This window comes from Ovis aries, chromosome 25 (genome assembly GCF_016772045.2).
Source record: "Ovis aries strain OAR_USU_Benz2616 breed Rambouillet chromosome 25, ARS-UI_Ramb_v3.0, whole genome shotgun sequence".
NCBI lineage: Eukaryota > Metazoa > Chordata > Mammalia > Artiodactyla > Bovidae > Ovis > Ovis aries.
This window is the reverse complement of record NC_056078.1, coordinates 12,805,497-12,822,366: the sequence shown is the minus strand read 5'-3', so window position 1 is coordinate 12,822,366 and position 16,870 is coordinate 12,805,497. Positions and strand designations below refer to the sequence as shown.

At 53.9% G+C, this 16,870-nt stretch overlaps 2 protein-coding genes across 4 annotated transcripts in view; one reads left to right on the top strand and one right to left on the bottom strand.

Annotated features, from left to right (window-relative positions):
- The window catches only part of RET (ret proto-oncogene), a 55,863-nt gene that overhangs the window by 30,706 nt on the left and 8,287 nt on the right, over positions 1-16,870 (bottom strand). The gene's annotated exons all lie outside the window — the stretch shown is intronic.
- LOC132658622 (ras GTPase-activating protein-binding protein 1-like) lies at positions 62-9,412 on the top strand. Its single transcript, XM_060406421.1, has one exon. The coding sequence runs from the start codon at positions 431-433 to the stop codon at positions 1,907-1,909; it is 1,479 nt and encodes a 492-aa protein (XP_060262404.1). The 5' UTR covers positions 62-430; the 3' UTR covers positions 1,910-9,412.

Sequence of the window (16,870 nt, the reverse complement as noted above, 5' to 3'; positions counted from 1 at the left end):
CTCTCCGCCTCCCGCCCCCACTGGCCCGGCGCGCGTGGCCGTGTCCGCGTCCGCCGCGTGCGCGTGCCGCGCCCAACGGCCACGCGGGGCGGGGGCGAGCCGCGGCCGCCGCCCGGGCCTCAGGGTGATCTTGGGGGCCTGGGGCCCCGCGCGGCCGGATCGTCAGCTTTTCCCGTTCGCTTTCCCCGCGCGCTAGCGAGGCCTTCCTCCTTTGGTGGGGGCTCCTCCTAGACCAGAGGAGGCTTTTCTTTGATGGTGGTGGTGGTGCGGGAGGGGGGAGGTGAGGCACGGAAGTGCGGTGAGAATTTTTCGACACTGGAAGCCGAAATGCTGCTCCTAGGTTTTCGAATTTTTTTACAGGGAGTAAAGGGGCAGCGAGTTCATGGGTATTGAGTGATGATAATAACTAACATTTTTCTAAGCCCTCACTATGTGCCAGGCACTGTGCGGAGCAACTTGTGTTTCTTCTTTACTCCTGAAACGCCCCGATGAGGCTGAATTGACCAAAGCAATGGTTATGGAGAAGCCTAGTCCCCTGCTGGTCGGGCGGGAATTTGTGAGACAGTATTATACACTGTTGAACCAGGCCCCAGACATGCTACACAGGTTTTATGGAAAGAACTCTTCTTATGTCCATGGGGGATTGGATTCAAACGGAAAGCCAGCAGATGCCGTCTATGGACAGAAAGAAATCCACAGGAAAGTGATGTCACAAAACTTCACCAATTGCCACACTAAGATCCGCCACGTTGATGCTCATGCTACTCTGAATGACGGTGTGGTGGTCCAGGTGATGGGCTTGCTCTCTAATAACAACCAGGCTTTAAGGAGATTCATGCAGACCTTTGTCCTTGCTCCTGAGGGCTCTGTTGCAAATAAGTTCTATGTTCACAACGATATCTTCAGATACCAAGATGAAGTCTTTGGTGGCTTCATCACTGAACCTCAGGAGGAATCTGAAGAAGAAGTAGAGGAGCCTGAAGAAAGACAGCAGACACCTGAGGTGGTACCTGATGATTCTGGAACTTTTTATGATCAAACTGTCAGCAATGACTTAGAAGAACATTTAGAAGAAGCTGTTGCTGAACCAGAGCCTGAACCGGAACCAGGACCAGAGCAGGAACCTGTATCTGAAGTCCAGGAGGAAAAGTCTGAGCCAGTATTGGAAGAAACTGCTCCTGAGGATGTTCAGAAGAGTTCTTCTCCAGCACCAGCAGACATAGCCCAGACAGTGCAGGAGGACTTCAGAACCTTTTCTTGGGCATCTGTGACCAGTAAGAACCTTCCACCCAGTGGAGCTGTTCCAGTTACTGGGATACCCTCACATGTTGTTAAAGTACCAGCTTCACAGCCTCACCCGGAGTCTAAGCCTGAATCTCAGATTCCACTTCAGAGGCCTCAGAGCGATCAGAGGGCGCGAGAACAGCGAATAAATATTCCTCCCCAGAGGGGACCCAGACCAGTCCGTGAGGCTGGTGAGCAAGGCGATGTGGAACCCCGAAGAATTGTGAGACATCCGGACAGTCACCAGCTCTTCATTGGCAACCTGCCTCATGAGGTGGACAAGTCAGAGCTTAAAGACTTTTTTCAAAATTATGGGAATGTGGTAGAACTGCGTATTAACAGTGGTGGGAAATTACCCAATTTTGGGTTTGTTGTGTTTGATGATTCTGAGCCTGTTCAGAAGGTGCTTAGCAACAGGCCCATCATGTTCAGAGGAGAGGTCTGTCTGAATGTGGAAGAAAAGAAGACTCGAGCCGCCCGTGAAGGGGACCGCCGGGATAACCACCTGCGGGGACCTGGAGGCCCTCGAGGTGGGCTGGGCGGTGGCATGAGAGGCCCACCTCGTGGAGGCATGGTGCAGAAACCAGGATTTGGAGTGGGCAGGAGCATTGCTCCAAGGCAGTGAAATACTCTTCACCAGTCTTCAGGCAGCAGTACAAACTAGCTCCCACAGAATGATGAATTTCTTCAGCCAACCTTGGTATCTTGGAATATGATCCTAGTCTATCACAAACTGCTTAAGTTTGTACAATTTTACTTTTTGTGTTAATGGTGTGTGCTCCTTCTCTCCCCTGCTCCCCACCTTTTCGTCCTTCACTTCCAATTTTGTGGAATGATATTTTAGGAAAAATGGATTTTTAAAGAAGAAAAAAAAGACTGAATTTCTTTGCTTTATTTGCATATACAGACTGGATATTTTTTTTTAACAGTTTCCCCAAAGGAATGTGTCTTGCTTCTTACTGACATTTGGTATGTTTCATTCACTGGACTATTTCTTACTTACTTTCTATGTGTTTCAAAAGCCTGTGAGAATTACAGGATTTGATAAACATTTTGAAGACCGGAGAAACCCAAATTGTTTTCCTCTTTGAGAGTCATGACTATCTTCTGGTGTGGAGAAATTGCCATTGGAAAAACTGACAATTTTGATTCTCATTGATGTGGTTAAAAACTGAATAAAAGGTGTTCGAGTTTTCTTTTAAAACATGATCACAAAACAATTCTAAAATCTACTGTTTTGGACATTGGAATTTAAATTGTGAGATAGATTTAAATGTCTAGAATGCAACTGATAAGCTTTTCTTGAACTGTTAGTTTTTTTTTTGAAGTAGAGTTTTTTTTCAAGTTTAATTTGTATTTGTAAAAAAAGAAAAAAAGAACAAAAAAAGTTTCCAAATCTAAGTAACACAAAACCAGAGCAAAACTGTTGTGCCTTCTATTTATCTTTGATTCCAGTCTTGGCAATTGTTTAAAGAAAATAATTAAAAAAAAAAAGACCCCTAAAAAAATAAAATAAAATAAAACAGAAAAAGGAGGAAGTGAGGAAGCATAAACAGTCACAAAATCATCCTCAATTACCCAAGACAGATAAGCACGTAAACCACTCTGCTTCCACCTAGACTTCTGCACAAATCACCTGGAGCCAGAGTTTTCAAGTGTACAAGACGCTGCCAGACAAGCAGAGCAGGCAGGGGTCCCCAAAGATGAACTAGGGCACTTTGTAAGTAACAACGTGTGTGCACGCTAAGTTGCTTCAGTTGTGTCCAACTCTTTGTAACCCTATGCACTATAGCCCTCCAGGTTCCTCTGTCCTTGGAATTCTCTGGACAAGAATACTGGAGTGGGCTGCCACACCCTCCTCTAAGAGATCTTACTGACCCAGGGATCAAACCCGCATCGCTTACACCTCCTGCATTGGCAGGGGGGTTCTTCACCTCTTGTGCCACTTGGGAGGCCCCTATAAGTAACAAAATATTCACCTAAAGTCAAACACGCTTCTACCATAGTACCGAAAAATTCCACTCCATCTATCTGAGAAAAATGAAAACATATGTCCGTCAAGTGATTTGTTCACAAATGCTGGGGTTATTCACAGAGCCAAGAACTGGAAAGAACCCAGATGTTCTCCAGCAGGTGATTAGATAACAAATCTCGGTCCATCACACCACGGAACCCTATGCAGTCAGGACGGGGCACAAACTATTGATACACACGACAGCCTGGACACATCTCATATACATCCTGCCAAGTGGAAGGAGCAGCACAAAAGAATCACGTGGCGCCGTTCCAGCCTGATTTTAGGCGACAGAAAATCACTCCTGGGTGTTCATAGGAAGGACTGATGCTAAAGCTGAAACTGCAATACTTTGGCCACCTCATGCAAAGAGTTGACTCATTGGAAAAGACTGATACTGGGAGGGATTGGGGGCAGGAGGAGAAGGGGACGACAGAGGATGAGATGGCTGGATGGCATCACCGACTCGATGGACCTGAGTTTGAGTGAACTCCAGGAGGTGGTGATGGACAGGGAGGCCTGGCGTGCCGCAATTCATGGGGTCACAGAGAGCGACTGAACTGAACTGAACTGAACCAGTTGCGGGTGGGGGAGGCGACAGACTAGAAAAGCAGGGGGCACATTTTGGGAAACATATAGGTTTCATATCCTGATGGGGTCACACAGGCACATCCATTTGTCAACAACATACAGCCAAGATTTCTGCGTTTCAACCTGTGTAAATGTGGCCTAAATCCATCACCAAGGGGGCTGTGAGTAGAGCTGTAAAATGCCAAGAGGAAGAGGGATGCTGACCGTGGCCAGGCTGGGTGAACCCACGGAGCACTCAGCCTACTACTTTCTTGACTTGGTGTATGTTCAACATTTTGCATCATGAAAAGTTATTTTTAAATAGTAAGAAGTTTTAAAAAGATGGGTAAATGGGCAGGCGATGCTTAAAAAAACCATTGAGAACCTGCCAATATTCTCTACAAAGCACAAAAAATACTACCGCACAAAGCAAACACGAGAAACCCTGTACTTGTGTGTAAGTACGGGTTCTCTTTTCAATCAGTTTGTTTCCACCTACATTCTGCTGTTCCTGCAGCCACCAGGGTGAGTGGCTGGTCCGCTCCGCACAGTGGAAGACACCCTGGGGCTGCCTGGGTCCTTGAAGACACACTTGTGTGTAGGAAACAAGTGCCAGGTGGAGTCAGGTGAGGAGAACAGGTTAAGACCTTTTGGATCGAAACAGTGAGAAAGCTGGAAGGTTGACAGCACTGTGCCAGGTCTCCCAAGGATGACTTCAAAGGCAGCCCGGCTGGGAATGCCAACTTGGAGGGAAGTGTGCATTGATTGCGTCCCGCCCACCCACAGTGGGTGCTGCTCTGCCAGACAGGCCTGGGCCACGGAGCCAGCAGGAGAGGGAGGGAACAGGAAGAGAAACAGAGGGAGAGAGAGGGAAGGAGGGGGAAAACAAAGGAGGGTAAGGAGTAAGGGGGAGACGATGGAGGAGAGAGATGTTTGGCCAGTAGCCAAAGGCCTGGCCCTGCATACCCGGCACTAAAGACAGAGATGGAAGGAGGGGGCTGCAGGCACAGCGCTGACCTATCAGACCTTTGGAAAACTGCTCCCTAGGAGTGCTGTCCCTGGAGTGGGACCCAGAATCACTGGGCCTCTGCAGGTGAGGTACTGGGAAGGGCAGCCGAACTCCAAGGAGCTGGCCCTGTGCTCAAGTCGGGCTCTGCACTGTGGCCTTCCTGCCCCGCTGCCTCTTGGAGGAGGGGATCCACCCAGAGCATCATGCTGCCTGTCATCCAAGGGGGTGGCAGTTCCAGGAGCCCCAGGAAGAAGTCACCCTGAGGAACTCTGGGGAGGGAGCACTGAGACCTGACTTCCCCTGCCAAGGGTCTCACCGGTAGAGACCACGCCAGGAGCCGCCCACACGTGGCTGGATGCCACCCTCCTGTCCCACAGCCTCCCGACTGGCCATGAGGACATGGGCTGCCTCTCAGATGCACTCAGGGTGCTCCTTTCTTTGGGATTTAGTAGCCAACCCTAGCAGGGACAGCCGGCAGCTCAGAGAACTGTGTCAGCCCTAAATGGCCTCAAGACTGGCCTTGTCCAGGCTTCTGTGAAAGGGCAGCCAATGGCATCAGCTCGGAGCAGGCCTTTTGCAAGCTGGGCAGAGTGACGGGCCGTAGCTGACAGATCCTCCTGCACAGCTAGGATTCACTGCACTGGCTCGCGCTTCCTGAGAAGGACACAGTTTGGGGTCCCAAGAGGACCCTAAGGCACTGCTCATCACTGCTCTTGTGACAAAGGCAGGAGGGCCCCTGTGGTATTTCCTCAGCCAACGGGAGGGAAGGGGCAGCCGCAGAGGGGCTCCCTGGTGGGGCTTGGCTGCCGCTGCCCACCTCTAGTGCACTGGAGCCCCACTGCGCTGCCTGGAAGAGTAATAACCCTGGGTCTGCCCTCCTCACAGAAATCAGAAGGGCTCCCAGCCCACAGCGGCCCCCTGTCCCGCCCCAGTAAGGCCAGGTCTGGGAAGGCAAAGTGGGGGTCAACACCAGACCCAGGCCTGCTGCCCCAAGACAAGTGCCTGATTCATAAGCAGCAGCCTGGCTTCCTTTCCCTCCAACACTCCATGAAGGTTGCAAGTCAGAGGGTCTTGGGGGAGCTCTGGGGTGGGCTGTGGGGGGCTGGGGAAGGGGCTGGGAAGACGATGCTCACGGCCCCATGGACAGGAAGAGGAGTGGCTTGCTTTTCCCTCCACTGCCACCTTCTCCAGAGGACCTGGCCCACTTCATCCGCCGACCTCGCCTCTCAAAGGTACAGAGTGGGGTGAGCCTGGCCAGGTGGACCCACACAGCACAAGGCCAGGCCCCGTGCACACGGTGATCATCGTTTTCTTTGCAGCCTCAGACAGAGCTGCTGATGGGATCACTGCTTTGCAAGCAGCCACTGGGGCAGGACAGGAAGAAAGTTGTTTGTATGCTCGAGGGCACACGCACAGCCAGCCAGGGGATTGGGATTCGGATGGCCGTCTCTTCAGCGGCACAGACCTCACCGGCCTGCTCAACCCCATGTCACACAGTCCGGAACCCACGGTTACTGTGCTCACCCTCCACCCCCACCCCAAGCCCTGAGTGGTGACCGCAAGTCAGGGACGCTGGCCTGCAGTAGAAAGCAATCCCTGAGGTCACACCATCTCTCGGGAAGCTTGACTTTCTGGCCACAAAGAGAATGAGAGATTTCCCAGTGGCTTTACAGGGTGGTGGCCTGGTGGCGGTCCAGGCTCGTGACATCATGCTGGGTGGGAAGGGGGCTCTGCTGGGGCCGGGCTGCCAGCCTCTTCCTCATCCTGGCAGAAAGGTGAGCACCAGCCACTAGCGATCTGAGATGCTGCCTGCAAGGCCCCAACACAGAGCTGCAGGAGACTCAGCTGGTGGGGAGCGGGGAAGCCCAGGGTGGGTGTGGGTGGGTTCCCCAGATGGCCCGCAGCCGAGGGCAGCCTGTGTCTCCCAGCCTGCCTGGCCACCAGCTCTCCTTGGTGTGCCAGAGCCCTCCGTGGAGAAGTGAGGTCTGCATTCTGGTCCCCGGAGTACTGGCAAGGATGCTGTGGGAAGCCTGCACCCACATCAGCAGAGTATCACGACTTCTGCCTCCTTATTCTCTCGGGATATAAACCCTGTGGCCTTGGTCAGCTATGCAAGAACCGGTGGCCCCGGGAGCCACCCGTGGGGGGGCCTTGCAGATGGGTCTTCTAAGCGGGGTGAGATGCTCACTCCCACCTGCCAGGCAGCGAGGAGCAGATCCAGAATGGGGCTCCTCCCTTTGGGCCCCCTTGAGCACATGTACTTTCAATGGTTGGGGGGCTGGGAGGTGCCTGAGCTCCAGGGAGCCCCCACCTCCGAACTGGTCCAGTCCCCACCATACAGATCTCACGTGCAGGATGAGAGCACTGCCTGCTCTCATCTCTTGAGCCAGGTCCTACGGGATCCACGTGGGGCCTGGTCTGTTGCTGCCAAAAGGGATTTGTGGGTTGGGCGTTGATTGTGAACAGGAACAGTCTTAAATGCACTTAAAATGCTTCCCAGGTGGTCCCTGCTCAGGGCATGGCCGCCTTAATGCTCCTCCTTGTCACAGACACTTTTAGATGGAAAAACACATGGTCCAAGTCAGGGAATGAGAGTGTGGGTGCAGGCAGGGCTGGCCTCAGGTGGGTGTAGCCTGGGAAGACCACAGGTCCCCATGCTTGGTTTAATGCTCTCCTGTTGTTGTCCTAAAATAACTCATAATTCTAGAACAATCTGCATGCCATGCTGGGCCCCACAAATGATGGGGCAACCCCAGGGGGTGCAGGAGAAGAGCCCGGAATGGGCCATCAGAGGTGTCCCGTTTCCTGGGCTGTGCAGCCTTTGTAGAGTTCTGGCCTCCTCTGGGCCTTGCTTTCTCTGACTGTGAACAAGAGAAGGGCAGGCTGGGGAGAGAAGGAGCTGGGGCAGGTGCAGACAGGCCTCACCTTTGCACAGGTACACGCGGTATGAAGTTTCCACTTCCAATTTATAATCACTGGGCAAACCCCTTCACTGCCCCATTAAACAGGTAAGAACACAGAGGCTGGGAGGTAGGTGAGAAGCCTTCCCAAGAGCAAACAGCTGGAGGCTGGGCATCTTGGGGTTTGGTACGATGACTAACAAAGTGGCGATGGGACTCAGGGCCAGAGCAGACACCAGCCCCTCCAGGAAGCCCTACCAGCTGACCACCCCTCCCTGCTGGCACCATTTTGCCGGTAAGGGCTTCCTGACCAGCCTCTGATGATAATCTCCTCTGGAACTTGAGGCAGGTTGACACAGCAGGACTTGCAAAACCTGTCCCACCCACGCCTTCTACCCCTGAATGCTGCTGAGTGACAGGGTCCTCCCCCCACACCCGGTCTCACGTTTCTGCCTCGACAGGGGTGGCCAGCACCACCTGGGGTTCTGGCCCCTCAAGTTGCTCTGGCATCACACCAAGGAGTGAGGAGCTGGGCTTTGCTCTCACAGGAGCAGGGAGGGGTTCCACACTGCTCATGACATACCTGCCAGAGGCCCAGCTTGCTGCTTGCATTCGCAGAGACCCCAGGCCCCCTTCATGGCCTGCGTGTGTATGTGAGTGAGTGTGTATGCACAAGCATGCAGCTGGAAAGAAAGACAAGCACATGGGCCCAAGATCCCATCTGCTCCCACCCTGCCCCACCCCTGCCGGAGAAGATGTGCAGCTAATGCTCAGTGGGGACCACGGGCTGTCCTGCTCCAGGCAGGGCCTCCTCCAGCATCTTTACAAGCAGAGCCAGCAGGATGGATGGTCTCATTCAGCGCACGCAGTCACCAGCCTTTTGGTATCCTGGAAAGGCAGTCTTCAATGTCCCACACCTGGCTGGATGTGTCATTTACTCACATTTGTATGCAGAGAGAAGCAGGCCCAAGTCTCTACTTCACTTTCACTCATTCAACCGTCCCCAAGCTCAGCGCCATGTGAACGCTCACGTGCACTCCTACACACACCCATCACACTCGCACTCATTCTCAGACCTACACAGATGCTGTGAGCCCCCTCCTGTGCGGCGGGGGACCGTGCAGGTGGACGAGGGTTTCTGGTTGTCATCCCTCACTTCTGCAGCACAGGGTGTGGGGACATCCTGCATGCTCCTCCTCAGTCCATGCCAAATGCACGCAGCCCCTTGGCGCTAGCATAGCCCATGCCCTTGCTCCGCGATCATCTCCCATAGCCCCCAGATGCACCCATTGCCAGCCTCTGCGCACCAGCCTCAGCTCCCCCGTGTACTGGAGGTCACCTCCCGCTGGCCGCGAGGCTGCAGACCAGTCCTGGCCCCTGCAACCCAGCCGACTTCTCAACATGCAGTGAGCTGTGACCCCACTCTGGGGAGGGAGCCCCTTCCCCGAGCTCCCGCCCTCCGCCTCGGGGAGGCCCACAGAGCTCTCTTACACTCATCACTGCCCATCAACTCTCACGTTAACCCCCTCTGGCCCAGTCGCTGTGCGGGTGTCTCTGGACTGGACCCAGACTGATACACACATCTGTCTTCCACTTAGCATCTCACTTGCACGTTCTCTCACACTGTTGCAGACCTACCCCCACCTCCCCCATCCTCTTGCTCATTTAGTGAGACAGACCGAGCCTAACCAGCCCTGAATGCAGGCTCACCTCACCAGTGTCCCCTGGTCAGCCCTGGCCACGAGGGGTCATGCACAGCTTCCCTGAGGTTCCTTCGACCTCCTTGCTACCCTCGACAGAGGATGTGCTGCCAGTCTGACCATACCAGCCCAGATCCAGGCAGATGCTTCCTAACTGGGCACCCTTGACTAATCAGAGTGAGTGGCAGTCACCGTGGTCATCCTACACAAGGCCCCGGACAACGAATGTCCTAGGACTGCAATGTAAAAGCCAGAATTGGGGGCTCTCAAGAGAAAAACGCATGGGGAGATGGTCTGATCTAAGACCTGAGAGGGGGGACAACACTGCTCACATCTGTGTGCAAAGCAGTACCTTCCTGCAAAATCCACTCACCGGGCAGCCCTGCTCCTGCCTGCGACGAGCACCAGATCCTGCAGATGACAGCTTTATTATGGTCCAGCACAATCTCCTTAACAGACGGTTTCCTAATGCCATCATCTTCGCCGGGAACAGGAAGCAGGCCTCATGGACTCCTCCCAAGGGAAGGCCCCTCTCCCTGAGGGCCAGCTGTCCCTGTGGGGGGTCCCCCCAGCCCCACCGCCCAGACAACAACTTTTGGCACCATTACCCTCTCCTTGCCCGCCCCACGCCCCTCCTCTCATATCCTGTTCACGTTTTCTCTTTATTCTAGTTGAATATTTGATATGTACAAACAGTATATTTTGCAGAACGTTTATGTCAAAATAGCATTCTGCAACAGACACTCAACTTAATTGGACGTTTAACAACAGTGCTGCCCCTCCCACAACCCCCCTTCCACCTCATCCACTCGCAGCAAACATGAATCTGGGTCTGTGTTTTCCTTGCCCTTCTTTTTAAATCACTTTTACCTCTTTCTTGAAAGGCACTTCTTCTGAGCAGAGAATTCTGTGTGTGCATGAGTGCGCACTCATGTCCAACTCTTATGTGACCCCATGGACTGTAGCCTGCCAGGCTCCTCTGTCCACGGAATTTTCCAAGCAAGAATATCTGGAGTGAGTTGCCATTTTCTCCTCCAGGGGGACCTTCCCGATCCAGGGACTGAACCTGCATCTCCTGTACTGGCAGGCAGATCCTTTAGCATCTACACCAACTGGGAAGCCCACCTGGGAAGCCCTGAGACTTCTACAGGACAGTTATTCTGTCCTTCAAAAGCACAATTCCGCGGGTCCTGCTTCTGAGAGCTCTGTACTCGTTCTAATGGTCCCTTCTTGGTTCTCTCCTCTATCTGCTTGCTTCAGGACCTCCTGTGTTTGGAGCTCTCCTGTTTCACTCTGATGAGCCAGCCTGCTCACTCCCATGTGGGTTTCCTCTGTCTCAGCTTATCTTCTAGGTGTTCTCTCCAGAGTCTCCTTAAGCACATGGCAGCCAGTCCCATGGCTCGAGTGGCTGCCTCCAGGCCAAGGACTGCCATGCTCACCAGCCCTGACCTCCTCCCGAGGACCAGAGCCATCCCTACCAACTCGCTCCACCCTCTCCCTCATCTCAGTCCAGCTTAGAGGACCACCTAGCCTCCCTGAGCCCACTCTTTTTTTTTTTGGCTGTACTGGATCTTAGCTGTGGCATGCAAGATTTAAGTTCCCCGACCAGGACTGAAGCCAGGCCTCCTGCTTTGGGAGCACAGTCTTAGTCACTGGACCACCAGGAAAGTCCCTCCTTGAGACCACTCTTGCCCCCACAGGGCCCTTGCCCCAGAGGAGCCAGGGTCAGTCAGATCAGGTCACAATCTGCCTGAAAGAACAAACTAGTGAGTGAAACCACCAATGAATCTATAAAGGAACAAACTAATACATAAACGGTTTCATGGACCGAGTGGCAGGGGGTGGGGGTGAGGGTAACGGCTGGGCATATTTGGAAAACAGTGAGAATCTGGGATAGGAGAGGGGGTAGGGGATCAGAGAGGTGGGTGAGATCACCTTGGCCAAGACCCCCTGGCTTGGTCTGACAGGCACTGGGAGCCACAGGTGGGTGGCCAGTGGCAGGATGAGCCCAATGGAGCCTCGCGGATGCCCCCCACCCCACCCAAAATGTTCATGAGGCTCGCGTGGGGCACACAGAGCCCTCTACTGCACGGCCCGCCTGGGTGAGGCCCGAGGTGCCATTGAGCCAACGAGCCCTGAGGACAGCAAAGAACGAAATCACTCACCACGGCTCAGGAAATGAGGACCCAGTAACTGAGGAACACTGCCAACAGGGAGACACTAGGCAGAACGGCACACGTGTGCACTCACAGGCAGGGCCACCCTGTAGGATGCTCCACACACCCTACAATCTCCATGTTTTGTCCCAGGTGGAGGCTAGTTTTGCAAGGGATTGTAACGTAATTTCTGCTTTTTAGGAAAAAAGCACAGATCAGGAGAGCCTGTGCCTATGAGCGCAGAGAGGGCCCCGCAGGCTGGCACACTGTGGCCATAAGTGGGACTGGTGGGATGCTCCGTTCCTCCTGTGTGTGGCCATAAAACCATCACCACCATCACCCAACCCCAATCACCACCCCCAGCTACACCATCACCACTATTCTCCCCACAACCACCATCACCTTCACCCCCCCACCTACACAGCATCACCACCACCATCACTAACTTCACCTGAACTCAGCCCCTCACTATATTATCATCCCCACACCCTAATCACCACTGACATCACAACCATCACAACCACACCTCACACCTTCACCCACCACTGCTGACCACGCCTACACCATCACCAGCCACCATCACTCCACCCTCCAGCCATCATCACCATCACCACTCTGCCAGGCATCCAGAGGCTTCCAAAGGAAGCAGCTATGCCAGGTTTGACCCACAGAAGATGTGGGAAGACAGCTGGACTGGAAAGACCCACCAGGCCAGCCGGGGGCCTGCCCTGCTCACTGCTGCGTTCCCAGAACCTTGCCTGATGCCCAGCACAGAGCAGGCGAGAAGGGAAGGCCTGGGTTGGCTTCAGTAATTTGATGGTTCACGGACACCTCACTTTGAGAGCCAGCCACCTCTGTTCATGGGTCCTGGGCTCAGCTTAGCGGTCACAAGCCAGTGCCTCCTTGCGGGGAATATGATAGCTTGCCCCAGTCCTGACGCTGGGAACTGAAGCTTCTGTCTACAAAATCATCGAGAAAACTCTGGCCTGTGCAGGTGTTCCCAAAGCTGGACAGCTAAGTACATATGTGGGTGGTGAATAAAAGCCAGGGCTGGCTACTCTACCTGGTGCCCAGTGAGGACGCTAGTCACCACGAGTGCAGCCCCAATTCCAGTCTTAAATTCCCTCTTCCCAAATGCTGCCAGCAGCCCTCAGCCACTGTGGCCACAAGGCTGAGTGGGCTTCCAGGTCTGGCCTGGGCAACCAACAAGGGCCAGCTGGACGGCCTGGCACACAAGGAGGAGTGAGCAGCCAGCCTGGCACACCCAGGGTGCCCGGGGCTCTCCATGCTCCTGAGGATTCTGTCCAGCGCAGAGCCCAGGCTCCTGCCTGCCTGTCTGGTCAGGGGCTTCACACACAGCCCAGCTCTGCAGGCCTTCCCTCCATCATCCCTTCAGATTGAGCCTCACTGTGTGATCCACGGTGGGCAGGACAGGCGACCCCATGCAGGGATACTGTGTCTCCCCATACACCTGAATGCCTGGGCCCTGCTGGCCAGGGTGGCTGGGGACCTGGAAGAGCAGGTGAAGAGAGGTGGAGAGACCTGAGGACAAGGTCATCAGGTCATGCCTCAGAGGCATCACAGACCTGTACGCACAGGCACCTTCCTCCACACGTGAAAAGCTCTGACTTGCCCACCTTGCCCGAGCTCTCACTGCAGACCTCACTCTCCCCGTTTCCCAATTCTGAGAAAGAGAATTCACCTCTTGCTCTCAGAACGGAACTGCAACCTGGCCTAGGTCTCCTGACAACCCCCTCCTCCGCCATGCCATCCGCATAGTCCTCTGCTGATGGGAGGGAAGGGGTCAGGCTGTGGCTGAAGGTTGGGGTAGTGAGGTGTGCACACAAGGTCTGCAGCCCAGCTGCATGGAACCAAGAGCCCAAACTCCTCCCTTGTGCCCAGGCCCCAACCTTCTGCTCCCAGAGGCAGGGGTGTGAGGCTGCACCCAGCAAGCGCCCACAGCCACCACCCACATCCCCACCCACCCGGACCAGCTGCAACAGCCTCACTCAGATGATGGACACTCCTGCCCAAATGTGATTTCCCAGCTGCTGCTGAGTTAATCACCAGCCTCACTGGCAGTTCCTTCCGGCTGCTATGCAAAGGAAACGGCCAATTAGGTTACAATTAATTTCTTTACCCAGGGCAAGGCCTGGCTGGAAAAAGACTGGCCACCCAAGTGGCCTGCTGATGGCTGTGCAGGTCACCAGGCTCTCTTGGCTCTGGGGTTCCTGTGCTATGTGGCCCCAGCCAACAGCAGGTGTGTCGCCCAGGGGGGCGACAGGTCAGGGCACCCCAGGCTTTGACTCTGTCCCCCTCACACCCAGCAGGGCACTATGACCCAGATCTCAACAAATCTGTCACCTCGCTGCATCTCCTTGAATAGCCAAGGTCCTGCCCATTTCTGCCCCTCCCCCCAGCACCGTTCTCGCCCAGTCCAGGTTTAATGTTAACCAGCAAGGGCTTCCCAGAAGGCTCATCAGGTAAACAATATGCCTGCAATGCAGGAGACACAGGAGACCCGGGTTTGATCCCTGGATCGGGGAGATCCCCTGGAGGAGGAAATGGCAACCCGCTCCAGTATTCTTGCCTGGAGAATCCCATGGACAGAGGAGCCTGGCGGGCTAGAGTCCCTGTGGTCGCAAAGAGTAGGATACAACTGAGCATGTGTGCGTGCGATCGCGCGCGCACACACACACACACACACACTTCACCTAAGAGAAGTGAGTCTAGATAGAAAGGAGAGATTTCAGCGTGACTCATGAAAGCAGAGAGACAAGTGCAGAGCCAGGCGCAGGCCACGCTTCTCCGCCTGCCGCACGCTGGCTCCGTGCTCAGCTTCTGCATCTGTTCCCAGCTGTGAACAGGACAGGGACCCTCCCTGGAAGGGCTGCTGGGACCAAGCGCCTACTGCGGGGAGCCAGAGCCACTTCTCCGCCTTTCTCCCTCCCTCCTTTTTTTTTTTTTTTTACAAAGAACACATGGTTTATTAAAGACAACTTGTCATCAGCAGCATTTAGTCAAAGAACAAAATGGATGACAAAATAGAAGCAGACTAACATTCTGACCCTTGGAGTGAGACTGACTGAATTCATTCAGCCCAGTGTCCAGAGTCCTAGGGGCAGTTTCCCAGGAGGAAGCCTTGGAGTCTCGGGGTCTCTTGGCACCTCCCTTGAGAGTCTTGGGAGGGGGAATTGCCAAGGGCAGATCCTCCTATTGAGGGAGCTCAGTCTAACCTGGGTATGGTCCCTGTGCTCTTTTGACCTTCATACAAGGTCAAGGAGAGGACACTGGACCCAGGTCTGCCACTGAAGCAAATCAGATGCAGTGATTCAAGGAGGACGGTCCCAGGAAAGAGGAGGGCAGAGGGATAGGCAAGAGGGAATGCACTGGCGTCCTGGTCGGTGTCTGCTGGGTCACGGGCTGTGAAGGGATCATGCAGGGGCTGACCACCAGCAGATGCGTTCTGGGATGAGGGCGAGCCAGGCTGCTGGGAGGAGGTGTGTCTTTGCCCCATACTGGGGTCTTTACACCCTAGTTCTCCCTTACACCCAGTTCTATTCCAGAGCTCAGAGCTCCCCCAGCCAGGACCTCCTGGAAAACCAGGAAGGTCCCAGAGGCAGGGAGAGAGGATGCTGACTGACTCTGGAAGGTCAGGAAGACCATGTCTTCAACCTGCTTCCTCCTTTCCAGCCTTACCCTTCATTTCCAAATCAAGCACTCGCCAACCTGCAATAAATAACCAGGAGTCTGAATCAAGAGCAAACATCTCCCAGATACTGTGCAGGAAGAGGAAGAAAAAGGGAAGCATACAAAGTCCCAGAAGCATCCATGGGACAGCCTGGCAAGGAGCTGCCTCCTCCCTGACTCCTGAATGAGACCTCCCTGGGCCCACAGAGGCTTCCTGCTAACCCTGGTCAAGGCCGTCCCACCCTGAGCAGGGTCCCGGTGCTGGTGCCGCTTCTGGGTGTGAGGGGTGGGGCGCACTGCTTTGGTCCTTCTGCTGTCCCAGGAAACAGCTTCAAGGGACTGGCAGCACGACATCACACAGCTGCAATTACGGTAATCAACTTACCCCAGATCTGCCTGGTTATTTTTAGTTTGGATTGAGGTTTAGTAAGACAGGACAGCCCGGGGTTCTTCTATTGCTCATCCCTGCTTGTCCAGTGGGCTGGGTAGGTCACTGGTCCCCAGAACCCCCCACATTCCTCCCCAGCCCCAGATCTTCCCCAGGATGGTCCTTCAGTTCAGTTCAGTCGCTCAGTTATGGCCGACTCTTTGCGACCCCATGAACTGCAGCACACCAGGCCTCCCTGTCCATCACCAACTCCCAGAGTTCACCCAAACTCATGTGCATCGAGTCAGTGATGCCATCCAGCCATCTCATCCTCTGTCGTCCCCTTCTCCTCCTGCCCCCAATCCCTCCAAGCATCAGTCTTTTCCAATGAGTCAACTCTTCGCATGAGATGGCCAAAGTACTGTAGTTTCAGCTTTAGCATCAGTCCTTTCAAAGAACACCCAGGACTGATCTCTTTTAGAATGGACTGGTTGGATCTCCTAGCAGTCCAAGTGACTCTCAAGAGTCTTCTCCATCAATTCTTCGGCGCTCAGCTTTCTTCACAGTCCAACTCTCACATCCATACATGACCACTGGAAAAACCATAGCCTTGACTAGATGAACCTTTATTGGTAAAGTAATGTCTCTGCTTTTGAATATGATATCTAGGTTGGTCATAACTCTCCTTTCAAGGAGTAAGTGTCTTTTAATTTCATGGCTGCAATCACCATCTGCCGTGATTTTGGAGCCCCCAAAAATAAAGTCTGACACTGTTTTCACTGTTTCCCCATCTATCTCCCATGGAGTGATGGGACCAGATGCCATGATCTTAGTTTTCTGAATGTTGAGCTTTAAGCCAACTTTTTCCCTCTCCTCTTTCACTTTCATCAAGAGGCTTTTTTTAGTTCCTCTGTACTTTCTGCCATAAGGGTCCTTGGCCACTGGCATCTCACATATAAGAAGGGACACCATTGCTTCTGGGACATTTGAGCTCAATGCGGCTTTAGGGTCTGTGTCTTCTGAGACTATCCTCAGGGTCCCAGTGACTCAACCCCACAGAAGGACACTGGATGAACCTGTGTCCTCTTCAAAAGGGACCTGGGGTTCAGACACTGAAATGTCTCTGGCCAAAAACTGCTTCTTGGCAACACCTGGTGGAAATCTGATAAAGCAAAGTAAA